This window comes from Haemorhous mexicanus, chromosome 9 (genome assembly GCF_027477595.1).
Source record: "Haemorhous mexicanus isolate bHaeMex1 chromosome 9, bHaeMex1.pri, whole genome shotgun sequence".
Lineage (NCBI taxonomy): Eukaryota > Metazoa > Chordata > Aves > Passeriformes > Fringillidae > Haemorhous > Haemorhous mexicanus.
In genome coordinates, this window is record NC_082349.1 from 13535542 (window position 1) to 13551564 (window position 16023).

The 16023-nt window shown below is 37.5% G+C and overlaps 1 protein-coding gene across 12 annotated transcripts in view; it reads left to right on the forward strand.

The window, feature by feature from the left end:
* Positions 1–16023, forward strand: part of ADGRL2 (adhesion G protein-coupled receptor L2) — a 386374-nt gene that overhangs the window by 258781 nt on the left and 111570 nt on the right. For all 12 annotated transcript variants that reach the window (XM_059854096.1, XM_059854098.1, XM_059854095.1 and 9 more), the window contains one exon: positions 3237–3409. In XM_059854096.1, coding sequence (XP_059710079.1) covers positions 3337–3409 — 73 coding nt within the window. In that variant the 5' untranslated portion in view covers positions 3237–3336. The remainder of the gene's footprint in view (positions 1–3236; positions 3410–16023) is intronic.

Below are 16023 nucleotides of genomic sequence, written 5' to 3' on the forward strand. Positions count from 1 at the left end.
GCTTCTACTCGTTTGGTTTGGGATTTGTTGTTGTTGTGAGATGCCACCGACAGTCTCTGTATCACTGATAGATGGATGGTCAGAAGGATGTGGCTGACAGCGCTGTCTTTAGTGTCTTTAGTCCGAGTGCTCTCTGGCTCCAGCTCATGTCTGGATGCCTTTCTCAGGTTTAGCTTTTGTTATACTGATGAATGGTTGGAACTGCACGCTCTTTTACTTAAAGCCACACAGAGATTCTCAAATACAGAGGCTCCATTAAAATTTGTTTGCTGTGAGCATGTTAAGTTATTCAAAAGAAAAGAAGCAAACCCAAATCCAATTGCATCAGTTTTCAAACACTGTTTCATTTTTTTCTTGGGTTTTTAGATAAACATGTGTTACTGATAATCTGGTAGGGGCTGGTTAGTTTATTTTGAATTCTTTTTGCAGCAGCACACTGAGTTAAATTCTATGTCTGTAGGCTACAGCAATCTAAAGAGAACAATATATTGCACAAAACACTCAATATTGTTCTTTAAAGTGCTTGCAATTTCTTCTTATTTGAATAGTTTGTGCTGGTTTTGGTATTTCAAAGGCATCAGTATATTTTCAGAAACTGTAGGTCCTTTTAAAAGTGCCTAAGTCAGTTTAGAAAGTCAAGAACTATTCAATTAAAAAAAAAAAAGGCAAAGAATTTGGCATACATTTTGCAGCTATTTCCTAGGGAGATGCTGGATCTTACCACACGTGATGCTTTAATTATTGGTTTTGTTTTTGACATAACTCTTTCCTTCCCACTCCAATTTAAAAAGGCCCACAAGGAAGTGGTGACCGAGGATGATAAAGCACAGGGATGTCACTATCCAGTTGAAGCTGAAGAAAGATAGCTCAAAACCTGAGAGTGCAGTGATATGTTATAGAAATAATGATAAAAGTCGAGTCTCAAGAAGTCCAAATCTTCTGGACAGACTGGGAGCAATCAGAAGGCTGATTTAATTTCACTTTTAGCCATTATTGTTTATCATCTATTCTCCTGGATTATTCTGATTGCTTACTGAAATTACGCTGATTAGTCTGTAGTGTGTGTGGAATAGTTTTATGATTTTTCCTTTGGGTGCTACAGGTGAAAAATTAATCCAAACTCTTCCCAAGCTTCTAGCTGAACTATCTCCAGGGCTTTTTTTTTTTGGAGATCATGGTGGCAATTTTTTCTTCTTAACTCAGCAGGAGCTCCTTTGCAATTTTAATTTCTGCTGAATGCAGTGCATCCTTTGTGGACTTTTAGATTTATTTTCTTTTAGTTCACACCTTGTACCTCAGGGCACATGGGTGTGTGCCAGGGAGAGCCACGCTCTGCCCGTCCTGCACTCTGTTTGCTGTCGCCTGCTTCTTGTTGAAATATGTGTGGGAAAAAAGTACCTGTGACTGAAGAGCACCTGTCTGTTGTTGAAAATTGGAAAAAGGGCTCATTTTTTTTGTATCAATAAACATAAAATCATATGGTCTAAGATGTCAGTTTTCTTTCATTTCCCTGTGTGAGGAATCCCAAGCACACTTGTATCGTGAGAGGGATGGCTCCAGTTCTCTTAAAGAGGAGCCAAGTAAAGAAACCTGCTTGTCTATTTAATAATTTCCACAGATACACTGCCTTCGTTGAGAGCCAGAGAAATTGTTCCATGATGTTTTCTGTTAATTCCCATCTTTCTCTCCTTGTGGGAAAAAAATGTGTCAGTTTTGTTACTGTTTGTGTCGTCAGGAAACAAACTTTATCATTGATTATGACTAACATTTCTACTTTTAAAAATTATCAACATTTCATAGAATTTCTTTATCTGGTATTTTGTGCTCTTCATCCTTTCCACTTCTCCTTGCCAAAAGGGTAAATGTATTTTTAAAGCCCTCAACATGCTCTAGTACTCATAAGAATCATAAGTGGCCCTTGGATCCTGCCACTTAAATTTTTACACAGTCATTGTTACATGGTTTTAAAGTAACATTAATTTCAGATATCTCAGCAATATGTCCTCACAGTCCTGTTCGTTCCTCCTGGAAAGACCAAGCGAATGTGACACTGGGCTCAGCCCTTTGCATCCATAGTTGTTGCTGCAGTGCTCAGTTTTCTCCAGAGCTGTTTCACATGTCTGAAATATGTAGAGCCAGCTTTCTACTTAAAAGTAATCTGTTCTTCTATGGATGTTAATTTTTCTTTAGCTTCCCAAACTCTAATAGTCAGGGCTGAAGCATGACCCAGCTTCACACAGTGAGATATGGAAGAGGATGTGTGTAGTTACTCAGCTGGCTGGTGAGAGAATAGAGTCATTAGCAAAAGGGAGCACTCTGCTGTCAAACCTTCTACCACAGCTACTGCACTCTATCACTGTAATTATATTTTTCAAATGCAAATGATAGCTTGAAGAATTCTTCCTTTGGTACATCGTTTACAGGAGCAGTTCAGTTCGTATTTCTCAGGAGGAGACAAATCTTGTCTGAGGCTAAGGACAGAAGAAGGTCTCATCCATTGTTTATTCCCTTTTCTCTGAAGATGTTTCATGTGTAGAAATGCAGCTAAGTGCAGTGATATGAAGAGGCTGCCTCACCAAATGGCGTATTTTGTCAGCAAAGCAGCTGTTACTGCCTCTCTCATCCAAGGAGAGCAATCGTTGTGTAGCATGAAGGGAACGCCAGAACCATGGCAGGGAGCAGACCTGCTCAGCCTTCCTGCTGAGGGGAGTTGCTGTGTTGTTCTCAGCCACTCCATGCTTCAAATCTCCAATAAAGATATATATATAAAATATGCAATACCTATATGTATATATATTATAATATGTAATATATAGTGCCCTAGATTTTTTTTTCTGTGGTTCTTTGAGGTACAGAAATGCAGGTTGTGTCAGATTTGTGGAGTAAGTAAAGCTTAGCCAACTCAGCTACAGGTCCAGTTTCTTATATTTGGTGCAAATGTTCTCCTGTCTTTTTTTTTTTTCATGTTTCTTAGTACAAATACATCAGTAACACTCATACTTTCAACTTTAACACGTATCATTATTTGGCATTGTGCTTAGTGATGATTGACCTTGAGAGATTACATCCCAGAACGCTGCCAAATTCCCAGCTGCAGTGCAGGAATACTCTCAGTTTTCACTAAATATTTCCATCTTCATGTGAAATAAAATTTGGTATTCCAAATTATTGGTGTTCAGGTACTGATAGGTTTTTTTTTTTTCCCTCCTTTTCTTCCAAATCCTCTGCTACTCCAGGTATGAAGATGAATAATGCAGACCACTGGTTTCGATGATGCTGGGCTTTTATAACTGGATTCATTAAGGAATACAAAGAGAATTCTTACAGGGATCAATAATGGTGTCTTCTGGCTGCAGAATGCAAAGTTTTTGGTTTCTGCTCATTATCAGCTTCCTGCAGTGTACTGAAGGTAAGCTTTGGTTTATTTTTTACTTGGGTTTTCAGATGAGTTAAATGGACTGTACAATTAATTTCTGTTAGGTAACTTGAAGTTTGAGGATGACAAACTAAATGTAGTATATTCTAGGTTTAATTTATAAGACTCCAATTGTCCCTTTTTAATGAAGAAAAAAAGAAAATAGTTTTTTTTAGGTTTGATAGTGTCATATGTTGAAATTGAAATGCAATGTTCAGGCAGGTGAAGTATTAATAGCCTTGATTGGTAGGTGCCTTACTTTTGGATTCTTCCAGTTTATCCTTCCTTTCCTATTCTCACTGCACAAGAAATGTATGGATATGTTAAATGTGATATAAAACAACTAAATGAAATACCCGTTTTACTTTTCTAATTTTGCTCACTGAAAACGAAATGGCAAACACTTCATTAAGATTAGTCCTATGCAAGTTAAATTTCAGGAAATAAAACTCAAAGTTCATACAGAAATAGCATCTACTTGAAAATATTTTTGCTCTTTTTGGAAAAAGGAAAAATACTTCACTGCTATCAAATGTGTTTAAAATAGCTGTTAAATTAAAGAGATGAGGAAGGAAAAAGATTTTTTTAAAGAAGTTGCATTATCTATTCTTTATCTGTTTTTTTTTCATAAACTGTACTTCATCCGGTTAGTCTGTCTCCACAGCTGTTCTTGTGGCCCTTTTAATAAGCAGAGGAACACAAATGAATGAAAAAGAAAACATGACTTATGAATTTTTAATTGCAAATATTCGTGTAGAACTTGAGGCTGGTTTTGGGTGTGAGCATTTTGATTGACTAGATTGTAGGTGAAAAGATTGGTTTAGTAATAAAATAGCATCTCCATGCCATCTCACATTATTCAGTAATTGATGTATAACATACAGAGTTCCTTCCTCCATCTTTGCCATGGTCTCACCAGTTTTTAAAGCAGATATGCATGTCGTTCTGTCAAAATTCCCTGAATTTTTAGGCCAGATTTTCAGAAATACTTCTGGAAAGCTACCCTGCCTCTCTCTCTCTTTACTTATATAAATTTAGGAAGAAAAAGGAACTATTATATAAATAAAAAGGTCCCTAACAATTCAAATATTTTCTGCAGCCTTCCACGCTCACTGCATCATTTCCTAAGCTTTCTTTCCAGCCTTGCCCAGCTGGGGCCGTGCTGGCAGACGAGCTTTGCGAGAGGGGTTGTTCATCTGCATGTGTGAGCACACACATCTCGGGGAGCGCGTCCTCGGAGCCCTCCTGCCTGTTTCTCAACTTGGGGAAGTCTCATTTCACTGAAATAGCTTCCACAGTCAGTTTCCCATCCCTCCCCTCCTTCTTAAATGTTGCCAGGATGTAGTAGAGAACTGAACAGATCTGAGATGGTTTGTGCTTGGTGGGACTCCTGATCTGGGAGCTGCTGTTCTCGCTGCCCTCGCGCTGTCTGCCCTGGGACTTGTAATCTTACTTGTACAGGACAGTAAGTACACACAGCTGGAAGAGAAAATGCTTTCCAGCCTCCTTCGTAGGTAAGAAAGGTAAATGTGGCTTAGGAGATTGGAGTTATAAACTTTATGACTGGCTGGTTTGGTAATAGCTGGTGCTAATTATAAATGCACTTACATTGCAAATGTAGTTGCACTAGGTGAAACCTAAGGTGTAGGAAGTTGAGACATCTATTTATGGGGTTTTATTCTGAAGTTTTAAAACACAAAGTTTTTTTTTTTAAATTATTATTATTGCAATTGTTTCATATCTCTCTACTTAATCCATTTTACAAACATTCAGGTGCTTGCAGTTTAGTGCTGTGTGATGGTTGAAAACATCTGAAAGCAGAAAGAAAAAACAGAGGAACAACTTTCTGTGATGTGGTTACAGTTGCAAACAGCAGGCTGTAAAACATGTTTTATCTGCTGAGTTTGGAAAGGAAAAAGTCAACTGAGAAGTTCTGCAGATTGAATTTTTACCATTTGCAGAAAGTTAATTTTCATTGTCATCTGTAATATTTCAAGTTCATTTTGTTCTGTCCCTGTTTTTCTTGCTTTTAGTAGCCAGTAGCAATCTTTTGATGCTTCAGTTGTGAATTTACTTTTTTAAAGTCTATACAAGAGCTGCTTTTTCAGCTAAAAGAAACAGGGAAGGAAATTGGGAGCAGATAACAGAATCATACCAAATTAATTGTAAATTCTTAAAATAAATGAAATACTGTGGCTCTGTATACTGGAAATGAATATTAATATAGAGTTGGCTTCCAGCCACAGAAGAAAAATGAATACTGCATTATTACACTTTCTCACAAAATTACATTGCCTTCTGCTTCAGTAATAAGAGATGCCAAGTATAACATGCTTTAGTAGCACTTCATGCCTGGAAGTATGAACATGAACAAAGGTTAAAATAAGAGCATCTAACTTTTGCTAGAAATAAGAAAATCTTTAATTCTCTTGCTTGGAACGTAGGTTTTTTTTTATAGAAATCTGATGTGTACATGAAGGTTGTTGCAGTTACTGGGAGAGATAAAACCTGGCTGAATTCCCTGCTGTTACATTTTAATGTTTCTGCACAGTTTAATGGAGAGGAAGGGGGGGAAATGATCCTGGGTGTGGACAAGTGATTCATTTATTCATATAATGAAACATTTTCCAATCAAGAAAAGGCTTTATAACTCTCACAGCCTTAACTTTACCTCACCAGGGAATTAGCAAGCAGGCACAGTTATACGAAGGCTGTAATTTTATTTTAGTGTTGCCTATCCAAACAGGAATCGTGTCCTCAGATAAGAAGGTCTTGGTTTTGCCTTTTTTTTTTTTCCTGACTATGCAGTCCAGATGGGCTTGCTTTTGAAACAGTCCATTCCTTCAGGTAAAATGCACCTGGAACAAACAAGTGCCGACAGCTGGACAGGAAAACCACACTGAGTTATTATACACTGCTGGTACATCTGATCAACAAGGAGTCAATAGTGTTGTGCTTGTTGTTACTGCCATCAACAGCAAGCATTGCAGCCCTAAATGAGGAAAAAACAAGAGGCTGGAAAGAGGAATGAAAAGCTCAAGTCATGAGTTGGAGTATTATTAATCTCATTTTTGAAAGTTATTTTTCTATCCCTTTTTCAAGCATGTTTTATATAGGCATGTCTTTCAAACTAAGGTTCTATTGCAAAGGCAGACAGAAGGGACTGCCTTGGGGAGCAGTTTGGCTCAGCCTTGGGCAGGTGCCTGTGGGAGGCCTGGCCTGGGGACTCAGGGCAAAGCAGAGCTCCCTCTGCACTGTGCCAGACCCCGTGTCTGTCCCACCCCATCAGGAGGGGATTCCTGCTCAGTCCCAGGCACCTTTACTTACCTGTTTCCTACAAACTCTTACTTTTGACACCACCTCATTTTTCCCCCTTTTATTTTTTTTCCCCTTCCTAATTAGGTGAAATCATCTAACAAGTTAAAAATTATCTGAGAAAATACAGAAAGCCAGAGAGTGAGATCACACACGTCTTGTTTCCATAGCAAAGCAAAGTAGAAAGCATATTATATGTATTATTGGTTTCTCTTCAAGCAAGTTAAGACAGATACACTAATATGCATATGAAAAAAAGATGTCAGAGCTAAACATTCTGGTGAAGATTGGTTTTTGGACAGTGCAGGTTTCAGTATTTTAAGCTTTATCTTGCTTACAAAGTCTACCTTTTTGACTAGCTTTTGATGCTGTTTGTTTTTATTCTTTTCTGCTGCTTGAAAAGCACAAGTGCCTTGGAAGTGCTGAAATAATTTTCTTTGCTAACATTCTATTTTAACCAAGGTTTAATACAATTTAAATCCATTCTATTATGAATTATTATCTATGCTTTGTCCAAAGGAAGAAGCATCATGGTTTCATTATCTATTTAATTCTGTTTTCCTAAATGGAATTAATGTTATTTAAAGAAATCCAGCTTGTCTTTGCTTCTGAATGTTTGTTTTAATGAGCATTACACTGAAAAGGATATATTCCTGTAAATTCCAGCTATGCCAGCCAAAGAGCTGAGTGCTGAGTTGGAAGCAGTTCTAAGTGCATATTCAATGTTAGTGCATTTACTAAAGAAAATGCTAAATACAGATAACATACTTTGGGCCACTACAAAGGTATTTGCTATTTCAGTGTATTACTCCAGCTCTTCAGCTTCCTGTGAAGCCACTCAGATGTGGAGTGTCTAAGGCACATGGCACAGGTACTGAATAAACAGTAGTATTAGTAGGACTTTGCCCAGGATAAAAATTACAAAAAACTTGTACCGTGGCCTTGAGTAGAAATCAGCTTTTGTTAATTAGTGGATTTAGATTCTGCAAGGAATGAAATCTATTATGGAATCTCACCAGAGCAAAGAGGAGCACTGATTTAATTTCTAGCCATGGAATTTATCACAGTAGGTTTTGCCAGGCCCCCAGTTAGTAGGAACCACTTGGTTTGCAGAGGTTGCAAAGCATCCATAAGCACACCCAGTGTGCTAAGCCCAGACTGGTATTGCCCACTATTTGGAGGATCACTCTAATAAGCTTAATGCTATCTTTCTTTGTATCATGTATACCTGATGTGGTTTAGGATTCTTTAGCAAATGGGTTTTTTTTTTTTCTTAATTGGTTAATGCAGATTATGCAGAATTTTTCCAAAGGAAGCAACTGCTGCTCTGGCTCCTGTTTTCTGTCCTGAAAGAGCATGCATTTTTCAGTGGGATTTGCTGGTGCATACGTATCTGGGACATCTCTCTTTTCTTTTCTAATAGAGGGCCAACATATCTTCTAAAAAGAAAATTTATTTAAACAGCAAAACCAAACTTCTTCTTAAAGGAGAACGTCTGTTAAGCTTTTCAACTGCATTTCCAAAAAATAGAGACTGACAGACTGCACAGAAAATCCAAAGATACTTTAACATGCTGGCAGTGAATAACCTTTTATATATTCCCAGAGTACTGAGGTCTCTGCAGGATTCTGTGCTGTAACATTACATTTTTGAAACCAAAGCAATACCGTCACTATTTCAAAATGTGGAAGAACCATGTAGAAGAATGGATGAAGAGCCATTTTTAATACATTTAAATGAAAACTTGCTAGGAAGTGTTAGTGTAGGAGTCTTACAGTTTAAGCAAAGAGAAGAGTATAAATGCATAATTACTATGAGATGAGTAACAATATTACTATTTTGATATGCTGTCCTCTCAGTTACTGAAAAACATTGTCCTTTATGAGGGGAGATTTTGCATTTTCTTGGGCTCTGTGTTCAGAAGAAGAAAAAGCCCCTGTAATGTGTAAAATGATAAAAGTGCAGGGTGTTGTGCTAAGGGCAGATGCTGTACTTTTAGAGCCCTCTAAGCTGCTGCTGGAGTTTACTGTCTTTGGTTGTTGTAACCTTTATGGGTCTCAGAGGGTGAGGTGAGCTGTGCTGGTGACCAGTGCAATGAGAGGGGATTTATTTAACCCTCAGCTGACCTGCACCAACATCATTGCCTAAGGGCCTTTTCTTTTGTTAAGTGTAAATCTTGGAATGTTTTAGATTAGTTTATTATGATAAAGGGACCTTTGCAGGAATACAGTAACAGATTTTGGACATGTCCTTTAGAAAGCAAATAGGCTTTATTAGTAGTCTGCTACTAAATATAGGAAAACATGTAGTTTATTTTTTATTGAGTTGTATTTTAAAAATCTTTCTTCCACTCAACAAAAAAACAAAAATGAAAAATAATGCTGCTTGTCTTAGTAGCAGAGTTTTTTTTTTATATAGTTTTAACATTGCTTTATATTGTACTTTCACGTGATAGTGTAAAATATAAGTATAACTGCCTGAAGCATCTGATACCAATGAGTGCTTCAGCACTGGCTTTCTTATTGCATTTAGTGTCCTTATGATCAGATTATAAAAATTATCATAAAGTATAATGATTTTAGATTTAATATTTGTTGCCAAGCTCTACAAGCACAGAATGGGTTTTATATTTGCAAGATGCTTATGGTCTACCTCTGTGAGCAAAAGGCACAGAAAGTAATAGTCTGTGCTAATTGTCTATTGCATGGATGGATGTCTTGATAGCAGGAAGCATATGTAGGATGAAGGCACTACAGAAAAAGGATTTACATGAAACATATTTTAGAGTCATTTGTGTATGTGCCCACTTCCATGTTTGTGCTAGTGTTCCAGATTGTGTTATGTGAGGAAGAGGAGATAAAACTATCCACAGAGAGAAATTCTTGGCTTGACCATCCATACTCCCATTATAAAGGCACTTAATAGTATAGGAGCTCCTAACAATGGCAAAGACACACTTAAAAATTGTCTGACCTTTTGCAGTGGTTAACTGGTGTCATCTTTATTCATCAATGTTGTTTTTGTTAAAGAATATTTACAGTTGCTCCTTTTGATTTTTTGTTGTTTGTTTGTTTATTATGTTTGGGTTGATACTTTAAATGATACTCAAGAATACTGGATGTTTTTCCTTTTTTTTTTTTTTTTTTAAGGAATGCTAAATTTTTTGCATGTTTAACACAGGGTATATTTTGTATGTGTGCCTCTGTAGACCAGCCATACCTGAAATCCACAGACAAAGCATGGTAAATTGAATATGCAGTTCTTTTTGATAGTATGAGATGAAAAAAATCCTTTTGTGCGAGGTGTTAGAAATTTCTGCTGTTCCAGAAAGAGTCTCAAACTACTCTGTTGGCTTTCAAAACCCAACTGTGCTGAAGCTCTGTGTGTTTCTATAATCTCTACCTCCTTGCTTTCATTTGAAGTATAAAGCAATGGAGCTGTATGAATGTCAGTTCTGTTTATGGCTCCTGCTTTCAGTCAGGGAGACAATTCATCCATGTCCCAGTGACGTTAGGGTAACCCATGTAAGTGCACTTGAGGGTGTTGCCAGTGGTAGAGGAGATTCCCTGCTTGTTCCTTCTGAGCTTGGACCAGTCCAGGTGGTTGGGAATGTTTAATTCTTTTTGTTTTCTCAATTTATCCCAGTATAATAATCCCTGATGTTTTCTCGGTGTATAAAAGATGTGTGGGGGAGACTAGTTGGGAAGCAAAATGAATTTTTTTTCATCTGTTGCCTGAGCAACCCATACATGTGAGAAACCCAGGGGGACCACATAACTTTCAGTTGTTGGCTACAGCACTCAGCGAGTTTTATGAGGGATCTTGACGGTGGGAGGAAGGCTGGCTTTTGTGTTCTCCCTTGTCAGGGGTTTTGATGTCTCTCTCAGGAGTTAGGTAGTTTTGTTCTCTTCCAGCAGAAAGTACAATTAATGCAAGGTGCTGTTGGAGCAATTTTCTTGTTAAATTTGAATTAGGTAATTCATTTAGGAAACCTGAGAGGAAGTTGACACCGAAACCAGATTCGCCTGTGTGCTGAACAGTTGGAAAAGCAATGGGAAATGTTTGCCTTTTATAGGCTTCAGTGCTGTTTCATATCGCTTCTGTTTTAACCATCTTTTGAAAGAGCTTCACTCCGATTTTCCTGTTTGCTGCTGGTCCTGTGCCTGCGATTAGATCTGCCTTCCACTGTATTTCTCCCACTGAGCTGCCCTGGTTCATTTAGCTCAGGCTTGTGAATTGCCTCTAATTGCAAAATGTTACTAGAATTAAGTGGCTTTTTATTCTGCAACATTGTAACATTTGCCATTGAAAGTCTATTGGAAAGTCTGTGTTCTAGCCGAGCACTGATCGTGCTTTTTAGTAGCTCAAGATAAATATGCTTTTAGTAAACAAAACTAGAGCAGTTTGTTGCTTATGCTTTTGCATCATTTAATTTGCAACAGATGAAACTGGCATGCGTGAAGAGTGAAGCATGGAAAGTACTAGAGGGCAAACGGGTGGTTTGTGATGTGGATTATTACCCATAAAGATGGATAGGGTCCACAAAACATCACTTCATGTATTAATGCACCAGCTGGGGGAAAAAAAAATCTATCAGCATACTATATCATGCATAAACTGCTTGGTTTAGGCCTTCAATTCAAATCCTGCTCACTAATCTTCTCTATCTTTATGCTAGTCTGAAGATCTATATATGTATATAGATCTTCCTAGATATAAAAAGCATCTGTACATTTTTAAAAATTCACAATACAAAAAGGCTGGAAGTCGTCCATATGTAAACTGTCTTGAAGGATTTGTGGTAGTGTTTTGTTCTGCAGTGTAAACTGAGTGCTGACAGAAAACCAGTCAGAAATACATCTAACCAGCAGTCTTTCCTTTATCAGTTACAAAGTAATCTAATAATGCAGCAATCATTTTATGCTTTTTTTGTAACAATATAACAATTATTTTGCTGTACAAATTATTTCAAATTTCATGCTGATAAATCAACAGAGTCCTGACTCAGTCCTGAGAACAATTCCTATTATGAAATTTTGTCTTATGTCATTGACGTATTATTTTCTGGCTCTTAGATTTTTTGTAGATCCATTTTAACTGTATTTCTATGTTGCCTTCTTTTTGCAAAAGGCTTTTTGAAGTATGAAGAGAGACTTTCTGAATATTTGCTGTTAAAAATTCATCATCATGTTAATGTTATTTGTAACGGACTCGGTGATTCTGACTTTACTAACCTCAGAGCCTCATCTGTTTTGATTCTTTTAATTCTCTTTTTTATATGGCTGATTAAAAATAAAATAGAAAAACGTAGTGACAATAACTGGGAAAAACTAGTAAAGAAATTCTTTGGTCAAGGGAGGAATGATTATGAAATAATCAAAATTCATTCTCTTGATCCTCTTTCCATCTGGAGTAAGGGATAAGGTTGTAACACAGGAAAAAAAGTGCATTTAGAAGCATTCAAGGATGTTAAGCAACAATAAAACTCTGTAACCATTTAAATGACAGCAGCTGACTATTTGAATTAACTTTGTGTTTGGCTTAATTTTGGGGCCTAATTATTCCTAACTTACGTGAGTAGATTTCAATTATACAATACTGCAGGGATTTGTAGCTAAGGCAACTAAAGGAATCATTTTACATAAAGTACTTTTGTTCAACTGATTAGGCAGGTAAAAATGGAATGATAGAAAATGGGAACTCTTGTCTGATAAGGGCCAGTGAATTGTTACCAGTGACACTATGAAGAAATAACATAAAGAAAGATCATTATTAAAGATCTTGAAAAATTTTGGCAACATGTTTATATCTTGATAGGGCGGTGTTAGTTAACTGTTCACAAGCAATTCACTGGAGTATTAACAATATCTCTATCAGTAAAAAGACAATGAATATTTTTGTGATACCTTGGTTTGGCCTGCATGAGGTGGTTATTTCTAGAAGCTTGTTAACTAAAACTTTTGTTCTTAGAAGGGCTTTTTAATATGTATTTATTTATGCCAGTTAAGCATTTAAATGGGCAAAAGATGCTATCTTGATTGTGAGATATTTAATGTTTTAGATATAAAATAATTTTTAGACATACAATATATCTCCAACATCCCACTTATTTAGAATTACTGTTCCATGAAAATAGTTCTCAGTTATGCTACATTCTTAAGATAACCTGGGGGAATTAAAAGAGAAGGAGGTATTGGAATAAAAGTCTCTGGAGTCAATTCCTATTTTAATGCCCACACACATATATACCCTTCATTGGAAATTATTTTTTCAACAAATTACCGGCATAGCTAGAGCTTAAACCTGGATAGTTTTATGCAGGTATAGATATAGATACAGATATAGATATATTTTGACAGTGTGAACATATATGCTCAGTTAAAATTTCTTTTTTATTCTTTGAACATTTATAAAATCATGCCTCCTAAATTAGATCTGCAGCACAAGTAGGTGTTTCCTTTTGATGATAGCAGACTAACTTCCCTAGATTTAGAATGCCTAATTTTGCTTTCCCTCCATTTTTCAAGCTCAACTTTTTTAGTTTCCTCAACCAAAGTATTGAAGGTTACAAGAGTGCTTATTCTGCTGACAACACAATAGCATGTCTGCAACCTAAACTATTAAGTCTGTTTTTAGAGCTGTCAGCTTTGCCCGTGTCACCTGAATATACACCTAGACCTTACAGTCAGATACTTTAGGAGAAGCACTGCAGTTGTTTTCTGTGTTTGTTGTGTTTAGGAGGTCAGAACTTGGAGTGCCTCTGCTGAGGTTAGTGAAAGGCTTTGATGCTGTTTAAAGGGAGGAAAAAAGCCCACTCATAAAAAATATGTTAAAACGTATAACGCAATTTCTAAATTAGATCCCAAATAAATGCTTAAAACAATAAAATCAGACAACAATACATGCTTCTCTTTCCTCTCTCTTGACAAATTCCAGGTTTTTGTGGAAAATTCATATTTTTGATCGTATGTCTGCTGTTAACATATTAATGTTACACACTTTCAATTAGTACTGCTGACAAGTTATTTAGGAAAGTCTCTGGAGCATGGGGAGATGTGTACAGCTTCTCTGTGTCTGGTGTTTGCTTTCCAAAGTGAAAGCATTAAGATTTAATTATCAGAAGATGTTTGCAGTAGGCAGAGTGCCTTGGAAAGCCCGTCAAGGGCGAGGCTGCAGGTGCCCTCCTGCAGCTGGGCAGGGGGACAAAGGGGGACATTCCTGCCTCGGGAGCTGCCATCGCAGAGGGGCCCTGCACCCCAGTGGGGTCAGCCTCGGGACACTGAGCTGCAGCATTTCCATCTGGTGGTGGGAGGAATGCTGACTCCTGCTCTGTCACCCCATCAGCTCCCTTGTGGTCTCTCTGGCACCCCTGTGATGCAGGAGGCAGGACCGGCAGGAGACAGCCTTTCTTTCTCTCTTAGGAAGAACTTTCCCCCAGCCTCTTCCCTGACCCATGTCACCCAGGCATTTGACAACTGGGAGATGTCTAGGTCATGGTGGAGCTGTCAGGGTGCTTCACCCTTAAATAGATGAAAAACCAGTGAGATCTGTGCATCCACTGAAGCTTGGGAAACCATTGTGCCAGTTGAATGGGCATTTTCTTTTCCATATGAAAAACTGGTCTAGAATATACCATTCTTTGTTGGAATACAGTGCCAGTTTGACACTTAACGTGAATAATGTTCCTTTGTAGGACCCTGTCATTTAAAGGCAGAGTATCTAGAGCCTCATTCTCCTTGATTTTGTTATGAAGATGGTGAAGGGTATCCCAAATTGTCTGCAAACATGAAGACAGCCTATGTGTCTTTATATGGATGTGGTGGGTAGATCCAGAGTTGCATCTGATTTCTGTTCTGAGGAGGGAAACAAGATTTTTCCAAAGGGTTCATTTCCCAGATAAACTAGCCCTTTCAAGACTACTTTCACTGGAACAGAAATTGCCTCATTATATCTCAGTCCTTCAGATTTTTTTCTTTCACTGGTAGTCAGTACTGAAAGCCTCAGAGGAAGATGCCAAAATACTTAAATGCACAAAGTAGCCTGCTTAGAGTGTACATTTATTAATTATCCACTGTCATTGAGTACCAGTAGATATTTCTTGACTCTTGCTTAGGATTTAAAAATAGTATTTAGGTTTGGGTTTTGGAGTGAATTACTGTGGCCATGAATCTCCTTGTCTTTTGTCAACTTTACTTTTCAAAGACATTATCACAGAGCATATTTCTCCATCTCTCACTTCTCAATGCATTTTCAGATCATTTAAGGAGTATAGTAAATAATACTGCTGCCTTGTAAATTTTGCCATCCTGTTCCCTCCTTCCACCCTCTCCATGATCCTTTTCTGATGATGGACACCACTTCATAGACCTCAGCTGTGCAGAGGAAATCATGCTGCTTCTCTGCATTGTCTTCCTTAGCCTTGGTCAGTCACCTAATTCAGCAAACTCATCACTTCTCACACAAAAGAAGCTTCCTACTTTTGTTGTACTTGAGAAATTTCTGGTTGTGAGATCATTGGAAAGCATTTTGGAAAAAAACACCTGTGAGTTTAAGATGCATACAGAACACAGGCATGGAAAAACATACTAAAGAGTCAAGAGACAAAACCAGTCATAATTTGCCAGTTTGTTTACTTTTATATATTGGTACAAGTCATTGTGCCAGACACTTTCCTCTAATTTTGTAGCACAGCTATAAATTTTGCTATATCTAATTGCAGGAAACTTTTTCTGCTCAGCATTTTTTATTTTATTCTTGCTGAGCAAGTAATGTGTTTATATGAAAAATAATTTTATATATAAATTTGGTTTACAGATGTTTAAGGGCTTATAATTCTCCCTTTAAAGTCAAGCTTAATTTTTATATGTTTTTTTAATGGAAAGATTTTATGGCCAACACATGCCCCATGAGAAAAGGAAGAAGTTACAGATGGTCCAGAGTAGAGGGTCTGTTTCATACATAAAAACTTCATGTCAGCATTTCAACAGAGCAGTTTCTTAGGGTATCTCTGTTATCACTGACACTTTCACATTGACAAGCATATGGGATGTAGTGCTGAATGTGTAAATTGAAATGATCACATCTAGCATTTCCCTGTACCAGGTGCCAGCTTGCTGCTGCAGCTCTGCACTTAATGTTGAAGGAGGAGTGCTAGGAATAGTTTCATTTGCTAATTATCTCTTATCTCCGGCACGTAGTCCTTGGGCAAACAGCTTACCCAGGTGTTTTTGAGAACACCTATCTGGACAGTGCAGGACTGCAGGTGGTCCTGTGGTGACAGTATGGAGTGCAGA